This window comes from Oncorhynchus clarkii, chromosome 17, assembly GCF_045791955.1.
Source record: "Oncorhynchus clarkii lewisi isolate Uvic-CL-2024 chromosome 17, UVic_Ocla_1.0, whole genome shotgun sequence".
In the NCBI taxonomy this organism is placed as follows: Eukaryota; Metazoa; Chordata; class Actinopteri; order Salmoniformes; family Salmonidae; genus Oncorhynchus; species Oncorhynchus clarkii.
This window is the reverse complement of record NC_092163.1, coordinates 23,647,627-23,662,102: the sequence shown is the minus strand read 5'-3', so window position 1 is coordinate 23,662,102 and position 14,476 is coordinate 23,647,627. Positions and strand designations below refer to the sequence as shown.

The 14,476-nt window shown below is 42.4% G+C and overlaps 1 protein-coding gene and 1 pseudogene across 1 annotated transcript; one reads left to right on the top strand and one right to left on the bottom strand.

The window, feature by feature from the left end:
- Positions 1 to 1,200: 1,200 nt before the first annotated feature.
- Positions 1,201 to 8,609, top strand: LOC139370563 (TNF receptor-associated factor 5-like; annotated as a pseudogene).
- On the bottom strand, positions 7,280 to 12,137 carry LOC139370564 (E3 ubiquitin-protein ligase TRIM35-like). The gene is made up of 2 exons (XM_071110138.1): positions 10,616 to 12,137; positions 7,280 to 7,411 (listed from the first exon to the last, which is right to left on the bottom strand). The coding sequence occupies exon 1, from the start codon at positions 11,979 to 11,981 to the stop codon at positions 10,617 to 10,619; it is 1,365 nt and encodes a 454-aa protein (XP_070966239.1). The 5' UTR covers positions 11,982 to 12,137; the 3' UTR covers positions 7,280 to 7,411; position 10,616.
- Between the last annotated feature and the right edge of the window lie 2,339 nt (positions 12,138 to 14,476).

Here is a 14,476-nt window from a genome sequence, read left to right as displayed (position 1 = left end):
CAGAACTCCCTTGGATTTTGTCTTCACATTTTTTTTTTTTATAATCATGATGTTTTCATCTATTGGAATCCTAAAGAATTGCGCTGTTCTTCAGCAGTGGGGATTCCCCAACAATGTATTGCTGCAAAGAGTGCATAATTCCGTCGCGTCTTTTTGTCTTTCTCAATATAACGTAAATTAATAGCCTACTCGTACTGTTAATGTAATACAACATAATCCATGTTTATCTTAATTGTCCATTGTCTCATTAAGGATTGGCCGCGCACCCTTAGCATGGGCTGCGAGGGGGTAGAATCGCTGGTTTCACCGGCACCAAGGCACTAGGCTAGGGGGATTTCTGAAAGGGAGATTCTGATGAGACAATGCACCGACCACCCACGGTCATTATTGGGTGCTTATTGAGTACCATAGGAATATTTGCTTGATTTAATACTAAACATGTTCGATACCTGCACTAGAGTTGGCTAGATGGAAACGAATACCTTTCTGAACATCATGCATGACTGTAGCTAGGGTCTGAGTTTTAGTGAGGTCTAGAACCCCCCCCCCCTTCTCATTTCAATAAATGTTGTGAAGCTCATTTACTGCATTTCTATACTATTTCAAAACACAAAAATGCTAACATAGCCACTACACCTTAACTCACATCAACTCAGCATCGGATTTGAAAACTATACATGTATATGTACAGAAGGATCTGTTGGCAGTAAAAGTATTTTATTAACAAAAGGTCAACAAATATGTTTGCTTTACAGATTTGCTGCAGTTTTACAGCCAATTTCCTGCAAGTCTACACTTTTTGGCATGACTTATGCCATGCTTATATGATGAGTTAGAGTGACTACCAGAATTAATGAGGGCCCCTTGGAGGTCAGGACCCCTGGGCACATGCTTTGCGTTCCGGGTCGGTATTTCAGCCGTGAAAGTTTAGCTGGCTAGACTAACAACTAATTTACCAATCTATGTTTAACTGTCATGTTCTAATTGAGTGACTGTCAGTCAGTGACAATGTATTTGTTTTGTATTCAAAAGAATGACAGTGGTCCAGACCTCTGTGTCCTCATATGTAGCTACGGCCCTGGTTATAAGTCCATGTGAATAGGGGATTTGACTTATAAACCCCTACCCCTATTTACTAAACACTTTCATGCACAAATGTTTGGCCTATATTTCATTATGGAGTGCTTTCAATGGGATTTTCTGAATGTCAAAGTCATGCAGGTATTCAGTCAATTGCAGGACTCCTGGAATAGGACCATTTAATGTTAACTGAATCTTTGTAGATGTACATTTGCATAGGTCTACAAACTGTCCAACATCTACCGCACACCTGTCAGTCGACAGGCTGCCATGGCAACAAAGGAGAGTGACCCGAGTGGATCCGGAGGAATCTCCAGGCAGAATTCGGGAGTGGGGGGACAATGGGAATCGGACTTGACTGCGGTGCAGCACAGTTTGAAGTTTGTGAAGAACCTGGAAGAGCACTATGTTTGTCCCACCTGTAAAGGAGTTGTTCTCAACCCACACCAAACCAGCTGCGGACACATCTCCTGCTACCGCTGCATCCAAGGGCTCCTGTAAGACCAGTAGTGATAACAAAAACAGCCATTTACTGCATGTTATGTGTTCATATACACAGTGAGATTTTTGGGGGGTGGTATGACTTTGGGTCAATTCCATTTCAATTCCAGGAGTTGAATCGAAATTCTATTTGTTATTTGAAAATGGTCCTTTCTCCTCTGAAGATTGTATTATTGTTTTTTAAGTTAATTTCCTAGAGCTGACTGAAATCGAACTGGAATCAGCCCTATGACGAATTACCAGCCCTCAATTGTGCAAATATAACTGGTCTGGTGTCAGACCAGCACAATTTAAAGTGGAAGTTCAGGATTTTACCATTTGAAGTGGTGTCGTGTGGCTCAGTTGGTAGAGCATAGCACTTCCAACGCGAGGGTTGTGTATTCAATTCCCATGGGGAACCAGTATGAAAATGTATGCAGTCGCTCTGGATAACAGTGTCTGCTAAATGACTTTACATGTAAGGGAAGTGGCCAGGATAAATGAATCCATGGTTTGGTTCTTCTTTAAACAGCTACTGGAAACTTCAGCTAATTTTAGTCACCACAAGATTGGAAACGGAGCGTTTATTTTTATAGCCACATCACCATCAACATCAAACCAGATATGGAGTTGATTTGTAGTTGATTTCGGCTGAATCAGCTTTTAAATATCTATATATTTTAAATGCTCAAGTTAGCTGAAGTTTGCAGTGGCCGTTTAATCTGCACTCGGGGCAGAGGTATAGAAGAAGCCCATGCAGTCCATGTCCAGGCAGTCGCACATGTCCTTGCCCAGGCCAGCAGCCAGCTTTGGTACACTTTGCTCTTCGCCCCCGTGGTTGGGTTGATTTGATTAGGATCTATTTTTAGCTCACCATGGGCTAGTCTTCCAAGAGTCCTTAAAGCTTCAATATGTAACTTTTTGCGCAATCTGACCAAATGTACATAGAAATGAGAGATATAGATCTGTCATCCTCATTGAAAGAAAGTCTAATTAGCGGTAGAACTTTTACAAGTTTCGTTTCTGCATCTTTTACTTTCGGTTCTGTAGACCAGCAAACAGCTGAATATACAATATTTTTGGTTATTAAAAATATAATTCACAGCGTTTTACATGGTACAATGATTCTCTACACTTGCTTATTTTGTCAAACTGAAATTAGGCGAACTATTAGAACCAGGAAATGTAAAACATACAGGAATGTGGAAAAACTACGAAAGCAAAGTTAAAAACAAACAGATCCACATTCCTATTACGAGTTACACCTGCCAAGAGGCATGTACACATATTCATTTAAATGCAACTTTACATATTACAATAATCTCTTACACATTCTAATTGTTCAAGAGGCTTTGTGAGTTAATGAAGTTGTACAATTCTGAATGTACTCTTTAGCCCATTGAGCTAAAGGGCTGTTAGTTGATACTGTAGGTAGCATATGTCAGCAATCATATTGAAATGTGATGCTCTCTTTTGTGCAGGGAAAACTCCCCAGCCACCACCTCGGCCTGTCCTTTGGACAGAGGTTTGATCAAATCTGATGAGGTGAGATTAAGAAACCATCGGTTCATTTGTGAAGTAAAAAGCTAAATATATGAAGAAATACTTTAGGCGTACTTTATTCAGAATTACTTTTGCAGAGTACAGAGGCATGTCAGTTTGAGTCATTGCAGTGTTCCAATACAGGCTGCAGTGAGTTCTTGCAACGCCAGGATTTGCAGGAGCACCTCAGAATGAGCTGCTCCTATCGTATGGAGCGCTGTCACTACTGCACGTATTCTTACACATGCCTGTATTCACCTAGGTGTTGAATGCATGTACCCGGGACACCGCTACATTAACTTAGGTCTAAGGCCAGCTCCGACTTGACCTCTTGGTCAGCCAGTCCAAGCAATTATTATTTGTTCAGATGGTGACAAAATAAATATGTACAACCAAACCACAAACAAACAAAAGGGTGGCCGAGTGGCTTCTGGCCTCCTCTCTTTCTCTCTGAGTGACAATCACTTTAATTGGCTGCACCTGATGTGTTTTTCAAGGCTTAGCTCACCATCTAGACCCGGTTGCTGCCACCTGGGAATGGAGTGTGGAAGTGTATCATGGAAATGTGTTTCCTAACTCTGTGCTAACTCTTTGCTCCCCCCATATCACAAGTCATATTAAGGAAGTGGATTGTCCTTCAACTGTGTTTCGCCCTCTAACCCTTGTATTACATTTAGCCAAAGATTATTTTTTACATAGTCTGGGAATTACATACAGTAATTCTCCCAACAGGTGGCGCAATTGGCTTGAATAGATGTTTGAATTCCTCACCCTTACTGCAGTCTCTTTAACAGTTCACATAACTACAATACGTGCCTTTGACAACACTTGAACGAAGCTCTTTTCAGTCTATTATGATATGATACTGTAAGTCTTAAAGAAGGAAAATCCTCCTTAATAATCACTTATTATTTCTGTTCGGACACCACCAGGAACATGAGAGGTATACATGCCCAGAGGTTGAAATCAAGTGCCCCAACAAATGCTCCCAGATGATTAAAAGATGCATAGTAAATATTCAGATATTACCAAAATATTTGTTTTATTTGCTAAATGTATTGTTTGAAGATACTCATTTATTGTTTGAAGATACTCATTTATTGTTTGAAGAAAGATTTTCTATATACCTTGACATTTTGCAACAACCACATACACTGATTGTACAAAACATTAAGAACACCTGCTCTTTCCATGACAGACTGACCAGGTGAATCCAGGGAAAGCTATAATCCCTTATTGATGTCACTTGTTAAATCCACTTCAATCAGTGTAGATGAAAGAGAGGAGACAGGTTAAAGCAGGATTTTTAAGACATGGATTGTGTGTGTGTGCCATTCAGATGGTGATTGGGCAAGACAAAATATTTTAAGTGCCTTTGAACGGGGTATGGTAGTAGGTGCCAGGCACACACGTTCAACACCATGTGGAGCCCCGACGAATTGAGTGCAAAAGTTGCAGCCTGCAACTCAACATTAGAAAGGTGATCCTAATGTTTTGTACACTCAGTGTATAATACACTGTGCAGGAGTTTGTAAAACTGTATGAGTGTGATAGAACTAATTTGGTTCCTGTTTCTACCTCTCACCCAATCTCCCTTCTCTCTCATGTATCCTTCTCCGTCTGACTTCTCTTCTCCCCTCTCTCCTTTTCACCTTTTTATACCCTCCCCTCACTTTCCCTCTCTGACTAACAACCTCTTTGCTTGTAATGTACTCTCCCTCTATCACACAGCTTGAAGACCATGCTGACCAGTGTCCTGAGGTGAAGACGGACTGTGTTTATAAGAAATATGGCTGCTCTGTCCGGGTTGGTGGACATATTCTCTGTGCTTTGGAATCCAATTCTACGCCCAAGGAAATCTAGTTTTAGTCAGACAATCTCAAAGTCGCAATGATTGCATTATCTCAATGAGTCAAAGTCCTTATGCGACCTTCTTGGGTGGGTAGTGGCTGACACAGATGCCATGTGGTGATAAAACAATGGCCTTGTAACAATTTAATACAATAAGAACTGTCTATACAGTCTTAAGAATGTCTGTATGAAAGCGTCAGAATGAACAAAAATATAAACGCAACATCAACAATTTGAATGATTTTACTGAGTTTACAATTTATATAAGGAAATCAATCAATTGAAATAAATGAATTAGGCCCTAATCTAAGGATTTCACATGACTGGGCAGGGGAGCAGACATCGGTGGGCATGGAAGGTCATAGGCCCACCCACTTGGGAGCCAGGCCCAGCCAATCAGATTGAGTTTATCCCCACAAAAGGGCTTTATTACAGACAGAAATATTCCTCAGTTCCATCAGCTGTCCGGGTGGCTGGTCTCAGACGATCCCGCACGTAAAGAAGCCGGATGTGGAGGTCCTGTGCTGGCATGGTTACACGTGGTCTGAGGTTGGGAGGCCGATTGGACGTACTGCCAAATTCTCTAAAACAATGTTGGAGGTGGCTTATGGTAGAGAAATTAACATTCAATTCTCTGGCAATAGTTCTGTTGGACATTCCTGCAGTCAGCATGCCAATTGCACACTCCCTCAACTTGAGACACCTGTGGCATTGTGTTATGTGACAAAACTGCACATTTTAGAGTGCCATTTTTATTGTCCCCAGAACAAGGTGCACCTGTGTAATGATCATGCTGTTTAATCAATTTCTTGATATGCCACACCTGAATGGAGTTGGATAGATTATTTTGGCAAAGGAGAAATGCTCACTAACAGGGATGTAAAGACATTTTTCACAACATTTGAGAGAAATAAGCTTTTTGTGCATATGGAACATTTCTGGGATCTTTTATTTCAGCTCATGAAGCATGAGACCAACACTTTACATGTTGCGTTTATACTTTTGTTCAGTAATAGTAATGTGTGTTTATATGAACTAGTCCTATACATTACAACCAAAAGATACAGATATTAATTTGTCTTGGTTCAACAACAACCCATCGGGTAATGTCAAAACAGTATGTATGATGAGTGTTATAATTTGTATGTCATTGTTTGGCATGTCATTCTTAAACATGTCTAGGCAGTTCTATTGTCATACAACTAATTGTTATTTCTCTCTGTGTGGACAGGAGAGGAGAGCCCAAGTTAAAGTTCACAAGGAAACCGCTCTCAATCACCACATCCTCCTGGTTCTGGGGAGCAACACCAAGCTGGAGACACAGGTAGGACCAATCACTACCCAGAACTTTTCTGTTTATGGACCAGGGTACATTCAGAATGAAGAAAGCGTAGCAAATGTTTAGTTGGTGCTGTTTTGAACGAGCAAGTTAAACAGTCATCATAAGGACAATGCATGGTCACAAAACATTCAAAAGGGCCAAATCCTAACTTGAGGTTTGCAAACGGAACACACACTTATGTCCTTTCCTTTGGAGACTTGCGCCAAGCATGAGTTTCCTGCACACATCTCAAGTTAGGATTCAGCCCTTATAGTGCCTAGATCAGTGTGCCAAAGGGCAAGTTGTACCTAGAGCCAGTGCGGTGACAACGGTTGAACTTTGACCATTCCTCTGACCTGCCAGATGGAAATCCTCCAGTAGGAGGTGCTGCTGAGGCACAAGGAGCTCCAAGAGAGGAGCCGCCAGGTCAGCGGTCTGGAGGAGGGGGTCCGCCCGCTGGCCCAGCAGGTCAGCCGATGTGACAACACCCTGTCTGCAGTACAGGTAAGAAGCAGTACTGTAACATGTAACCAATATAACACCCAGAAGTCTGGTTGATCTAGCGGTAATGCTGCAGAATCCAGCATGTCTACAGTGTAGGTATGAATCTGGCCTACTGCCCTTTGACACAACCTCTCTCCATCGTTTCCCATCTTCTCTCTGTTCAATAAAATCTAAAAAGACTTAAAAAAGTAAGAAACACTGCTGTTACTGCATATGAAACCAAAGCAGGAATAATTAATACACACAACACTGCACTTAATAGAATCCATTGGTCATAGGAATCGTTAAAACGTTAAGATTCTCATAAGAGGAGAGACTACCTTGATTGTGTTTATTAAGGCATGCAACAGAAAACGTTTTAAAACATTAAACATTCTGTTTGGTGCCTAATGATTATGAACACTACCCAGGTAAATAGCAGTACTGTAAATAAAGTGTTACGGTTTTCTGGACGTCCCTGTACAGGGCTCTCTGGAGGACCAGAGGGACCACATCTCCAGCGTCCAGCTCCAGCTCGAGGAGCTGTCCAGTGTGTTTGGCCCTGGTGTGGCCCGGGAGGAACTGGGCCAAATCAGAGCGTCCCTGGATGCCCTCAGACAGCAGGTGTCAGTCACGGAAGGGCTCAAAGACCACCTGGGTGAGTGGAGGGGGTCATGAGTGGTCTGAGTGAACTAAAGGTGGATTGGAGATCATTATAATGGTTTACACCGACAGTAAGCCCATGATGTATGAAAAGTGGTTCTTGGGAAATGTAACTGCTACTGGGTTATTTTAATTATGGTTAAACTGCCTCTATCTTTGGCAGCATATTCCACAGAATTCAAGTAACTCAGTAGTTACCAACCCCGGGTTACTGGAAAGATAAGAAATAAGCTAAAGTCTCCCAAGGCTTGTAACAGATTATGGAAAGACTCAAGACTGTGTTAGGCCAATGATCTTAAGTCTCTAAGGCTTGTAAGTGATTATGAGCAAATAATGAACATTGTACTGACATTTACAATCACCAGTAGATTAATTAAAGTATAAAAAATTCCATCGCCCATCTTTCCCCCCAGGGGAGTTGAAGGAGACTTACATGCGCCATTCGCGCCTCCTCAGCATCCACACGGCGCAGCTGGAGTGCAACGAGGAGCACTTCAGAGAGCTCGAGTCCACCTCGTACGACGGCAAGCTCATCTGGAAGCTCCGCGACTACCGCAAGAAGAAGGAGGCCGGGGCACGAGGCCAGGGACCGTGCCTAAGCAGCGTGCCCTTCCACACGGGCCGCTGTGGCTACAAAATGGCCGCCAGGGCCTACCTGAACGGCGACGGGGCAGGCCGGGACACCCACCTGTCTCTCTACGTGGTCCTCATGAGGGGCGACTTCGACCCCCTCCTGCCCTGGCCCTTCAGACAGCCTGTGTCATTGTCAGTGCTGGATCAGAGCGGCACCAACAACCACCTAACTATGAGTTTCAAACCCGACCCGGAAAACACTAGCTTCCACCGGCCCGGCTCGGCCGCTGCAAACGCCAGCGCCCCCACCAACGTGGCCTCTGGTTTCCAGTGCTTTGCCTCGCATGGCCAGCTAGAGACGCCCAAGAACGCCATCTACGTGAGAGACGATACGCTCTTTGTTAAGGTCAAAGTGGACACGAGCGGTTTGGAGGACTTGTAGAGGGGCCTTAAAGAACTGGTTTGAGATCATTTCAAAAACAGTTAGCTAATGTTACAAAGCTCAGTGCAGGCCAATGCCTCAGCTGTACTCCAAATTGAGCAAAGTAAGCTTTCAGAAATAGTGTCAGCAAGTCCATGCAGTTTTCTCCCAGATACTTAAATGATAAAGCAATACAGAAATTGCAGTGAAGTAATTACATTTTGAATTTCTTTAGCCTTGTCTGCAGACTGCTTGTATGTGCTCACTGAGGATTCAAGTGTTAATGCTGCCCAAAGATATTATATTGAATAATATTTTTGGGATTAAAGTCCTACAATCAGAGAGCACGCGATCTATTAATTAATGACAACTCAGGGATTTTAATGGACAGCTGTTAAAGTTATTCATGTAATTAGCATACACTTTATAATACCTTTTCTGAATAAGCCAATATACAGTACATGTTGAACGTTTATTTAAATTCTTATGAATTTAGAAATTGAAATGTTACGTTTTTAAAAAGAATGCTTATTCCTGAAAGTTATTATAAAGTGTTACCATTGAATGAATTGTGACATGCATTTTTCTTTCAATTTTGTGGTACATGCATAACAACAATTATGTGCATCACATGTGATATCCAGTCAGTAAATATGTAGACTGTGGTTGTGGGATAACATTACTTTTTGTTGGGGAACAATCTTTAGCAACATTTTCCTACGTACTGTATCTTATGACTGTACAGTATGTGTTAACGGTAAAGCAACATTATGTGGGCTTTCATGTAAAACATTATGGGATACCAATGCATAACAAAGGATACTTCAGATACAGGTATGCATTATACATTTCTATGGGAATGCAGTGGTCTTTAGGGTAAATACTGAAATACCAAGACTGGGATTCAATCCGAGGCACGTTATAGAGCAGCGCACTAAGCGAAAGAAAATGAATGTGATCTATGCGAAATAAATTGCCTTTTAAATGGTGCATTGCCGGCTGTCTAGTGTGCTGCTCCATTATGGAATCCCAGCCTTAAATAAGGGAAGAGTAACAACACACATTAATGGACCACAACAACCCTATTTATGAATCCATGGTGCTAGTTTATTCAAAAAGACGACACGTTTCGATCGTAGTCTTGTCAAAATGACACTTTCTTTTTGCAGCCATGTCATTCTGTCTGACTGCAGAAACACGTGGTTCTACTTTAAAGAAGGCAAATATATAAACATGTATGTAAACCCCTTACATCTCATACAGAAAGTTCAGCACAGCAGATTGGAACATTTGGGGGGGGGAAACGATGACAGACACATCCAGTAACTTTCAACAGGTGCTGGAAGTCAAAGTAAATGTTTAGCAAAAGGTACAAGTAGACATGGCACACAGATCTTGTGGTTTACTAAAACAAAGTGTTGAACTATCAACATATACCTAATCAACTTAAAAGTTGCAGTTGCCACATCCAATTTGGAATTATATTGTAAGGGATATTTACCTGTTGATTCTTGAAGAATATAACTTATAAATGCCATGAACTTTTAGTTGAACTGTCGTACCCCATCAGAACCCAAAATATAAGCTTTTATATGGGTTCTGATTGGGTACGACAGTTTATCTAAGCTCATGGCATTTATACGTTATATTCTTCAAGAATCAACATGTATATATATCACGAATATAGAAGTCTGCCAATGTTTTGTTATCTTGGATGATCTGTCCTTGCATCCGTAGCTCTGTCTATTGAGTGGTTACATTTCTCCAGGGAGACTGCTTTGTTATTGTTTCAGCTGTGGACTTCCCCTTTAAAGGGAGAGTTGAAACTAATGATAGATTCCCTTATCTTTTAAGCAGTCTACAGACAACGTCAGACAGCAATCCTGATTTGGTTTAGTTTCGCTGGCCACTGTCTCCAAATGCTAACTTTTTAGCATTTGTCACCCAACACCAATTATATATCCCGTATATTAGCATCTTAAAGTATAACTTAATTGATCTACATTAGGAATTTCAGACACTTTAGGATGATTTGGACATGAAACGTGCACAATTATTAAACTACAACAATATTTGAAATGTAACAGGGCAGACATCTTATACAGAACAATAATAGTTTGGGATGGTTTACAGAAAAGTCGTATAAGCCTGTGAAGGTCAGAGAAGATTGGATCGATACACCCACGAACACTCGCACATACCTCATTGATTTGATTTTACTGTCACAGACACCTCTGATGGGCAGATATGTATATCACGGTTGATGGCGTCTTTCATCTTCCAAACAGAGATGTATGGGTAGACCGTCTCAGTAAACCTATGTTTATGAGTGTAGATGTGTGTATTGTCTTTGGGGTCATAGAAAGCCACTTCCCCCCTGTCGTAGTTCAGTTGAACTCTGATCCTCTGGGGTATCCTCTTCAGAGTGAGCGTTTTACCAGCTCCATTTGTATACTTGCGCCCCCTTTTCAGTATAGCCCAGATTCCGTATTCTGGTGACGCAAGAAGATCTTCTCCCTTCCGATCGACGGACTCTGCAGCCACGCCTAGATTCCACTCAGGTTGGTCGCCCACCTCCACCTCCCAGCTATGCTCTGAACCCTTCACAAAGCCTGTGGAACCAATGACCTTTGCCCACCGTGTGAACCGCTCTGGGTTGTCCGGAAAATGTTGCTTCTCTACGGCTGTGTGTCGCACGCTGGTGAGGTCATCAGACAAAGTCATAGTAGAGGGAGCCGTGTTGGGGTCCAAAATTATGGGTGAGTATTTGACTATCGCCTGCATCTGCTCCCAGACTTGGAACTGCAGGTTTCCCAGGTGTTTGGCGATGTCGATCAGCGCTCCGGAGACGAGCTGTGGATCCGGAAGATCAAGTTGGGCTCTGGCTCTGCGCTGGGTGCATTCGTAACTCACAAGGAAGTTTTCACTGCCTTTGTTCAGGTCCTTTTTCACAGCCTCAATGGCATCTGTGAGAGAGGAGATCTGCACACCAATGAGGCCCAGGCCTTTCTCAATTAACATTCCCTTGTCCTTCTCCTCCTCCCTCAGAGCAGCCAGTCTGGCATCCTCTTCCTCTCTCAGGAACTGGTGGAGCTTCACAAACTCTTCCCTGATCCTCCTTGTTGTGTCCACCTGCTGGTCCTTGGTGTGCTGAGTCATGCTATCGTAGCTCTCTCGGGCATTTATACATTTCTCCAGCTTTTCTTCCAGATGTGTTAAGTCAGATTTCAGCTCGTCCTTCAGCGCACTCACCGATTTCCCCTCTTCCCTTCTTTTTTTCTGTGTTGATTCCTCTTCTGGAAGATCTCTCTTTAAAGACATAGCAAGTTTGTTACGGTTCATGTTGCTTAGGATCATGATTGTGACGTTCACAGCTCCCTCATCGCAGTAGGTCTCCACCATCCTATCCACAGTGGCATGCCTTGTGACATTCTCCAGATGAGCCTTTGAAATGTTAGGAAAATCTTTCAGATTGCTATTGCACAGCTCCCAGTTAAATCTCTCCATCTCTTTGTTGTCCAGTTTCTCCAGAATGGTCAGCAACAACTCAGAGACAGATGCTGCCATTGTAGAACACTAGATACACTGCACTAGGTAGTGAAACGTACAACTTTGTTTAACTTTCACATTTAACAGTTGCCCTTGGAAGTCACAGTTTTGGATGTTCTCTCTTAATAATCCTTTTGTTTCTACCAATAATTCCTGTGTTGCTTTTTCAGTCAGATGGAGAGAGAGTGAAGATTACAAGCAGCCCTAAACAAATTTCACAGAGTTTTAGGAGGAGTTTTTTTTTCTTTTTTTTTCTGGGTGTTGACAGGAAACCGTTAGATTGTGTGTGTGAACTGTGTGATAGGTCTGTCAAACTCCCTGCTGTTGGTTGATTGCCCAGAAGCAGCTGACCTTGTCATGGTGCACATCCAGTGTAGTCTTTGCGGTTGTGTACACACACGTACATGTTCACAGACCTCATGCATTTCTTGTAAATGGTCTGACTTCCTTTCAGACGTTATAACAAATATATGGACAACAGGTATAACAAATGTAAATATAAGGGGGATCTGTAAGAGACTATTTAGTGACATCCAATCTGTTTCTGCTATACTGTCTCGTAGCTTTCCATTATTGTGATTATAAAGACAATGTTAACTATTTCGCTAGAGCTCATATCATCTGTGCAGAATTGACCATAACAAACTAACAATGGGTCTCATATCTACTTGTAGCATCCTGACATTGTGGGTAGTCTGGGTTTGTTAGTGGAAAGATGGGAACAGTGGTACACCAGGTGTCCTTGGAAGTACTGTGTCAGGGGTTAGCTGGTGTCACCTGGGGGACAACATAAGATACTGTAGGAATGTTCTCCATATGTTATTATAGTCATTTAGTGGTTCATTAATTTTAAACGGTACATCTCTCCAGGTACATCTCAAACAGACTGTGGATTTCTTATGCTCCTCACGAACTAACGGTCAGAAAATAAATTAGATTCATTTCATTGTCTTTTCCACTTCTACACAATAACGTTTTGGCAAGTCAATTAAGTTCATTTATAGAGACCAGAGAGCACAGAAATTCTACTTTGCGGAGATAAGGACTGAGAGCTCCATTCAACAACAAACAGCAAGTAAAACCGGGATTAAATCCAAGGTGCGTTGTAGAGCAGTGCACTGGACATTCGACAACAAACAGCAAGTAAAACCGGGATTAAGTCCAAGGTGCGTTGTAGAGCAGTGCACTGGACATTCGACAACAAACAGCAAGTAAAACCGGGATTAAGTCCAAGGTGCGTTGTAGAGCAGTGCACTGGACATTCGACAACAAACAGCAAGTAAAACCGGGATTAAATCCAAGGTGCGTTGTAGAGCAGTGCACTGGACATTCGACAACAAACAGCAAGTAAAACCGGGATTAAGTCCAAGGTGCGTTGTAGAGCAGTGCACTGGACATTCGACAACAAACAGCAAGTAAAACCGGGATTAAGTCCAAGGTGCGTTGTAGAGCAGTGCACTGGACATTCGACAACAAACAGCAAGTAAAACCGGGATTAAGTCCAAGGTGCGTTGTAGAGCAGTGCACTGGACATTCGACAACAAACAGCAAGTAAAACCGGGATTAAGTCCAAGGTGCGTTGTAGAGCAGTGCACTGGACATTCGACAACAAACAGCAAGTAAAACCGGGATTAAGTCCAAGGTGCGTTGTAGAGCAGTGCACTGGACATTCGACAACAAACAGCAAGTAAAACCGGGATTAAATCCAAGGTGCGTTGTAGAGCAGTGCACTGGACATTCGACAACAAACAGCAAGTAAAACCGGGATTAAGTCCAAGGTGCGTTGTAGAGCAGTGCACTGGACATTCGACAACAAACAGCAAGTAAAACCGGGATTAAGTCCAAGGTGCGTTGTAGAGCAGTGCACTGGACATTCGACAACAAACAGCAAGTAAAACCGGGATTAAGTCCAAGGTGCGTTGTAGAGCAGTGCACTGGACATTCGACAACAAACAGCAAGTAAAACCGGGATTAAGTCCAAGGTGCGTTGTAGAGCAGTGCACTGGACATTCGACAACAAACAGCAAGTAAAACCGGGATTAAGTCCAAGGTGCGTTGTAGAGCAGTACACTGGACATTGGACAACAAACAGCAAGTAAAACCGGGATTAAGTCCAAGGTGCGTTGTAGAGCAGTGCACTGGACATTCAACAACAAACAGCAAGTAAAACCGGGATTAAGTCCAAGGTGCGTTGTAGAGCAGTGCACTGGACATTCGACAAAGCGCATTTTAAAGGTATTTTCCCCGACATTCACAGATATCGCATTCGAATAACTGTTGAATTTCAGCTGGAATCCGTGTAGCGAAACAGAACGTAAAATGGGTGGTTGTATTTTTTAATGTTTTTATTTAACCTTAATTTAACTAGGCAAGTCAGTTAATAACACATTCTTATTTTCAATGACGGCCTAGGAACAGTGGGTTAACTGCCTTGTTCAGGGGCAGAATGACAGATTTTACCTTGTCAGCTCGGGATTCAATCTTGCAACCTTTTCTGTTACTAGTCCAATACT

Bases quoted from the DNA above. Each gene is read 5' to 3' on its own strand.
- LOC139370564 (XM_071110138.1), bottom strand. From the start codon at position 11,981: ATGGCAGCATCTGTCTCTGAGTTGTTGCTGACCATTCTGGAGAAACTG.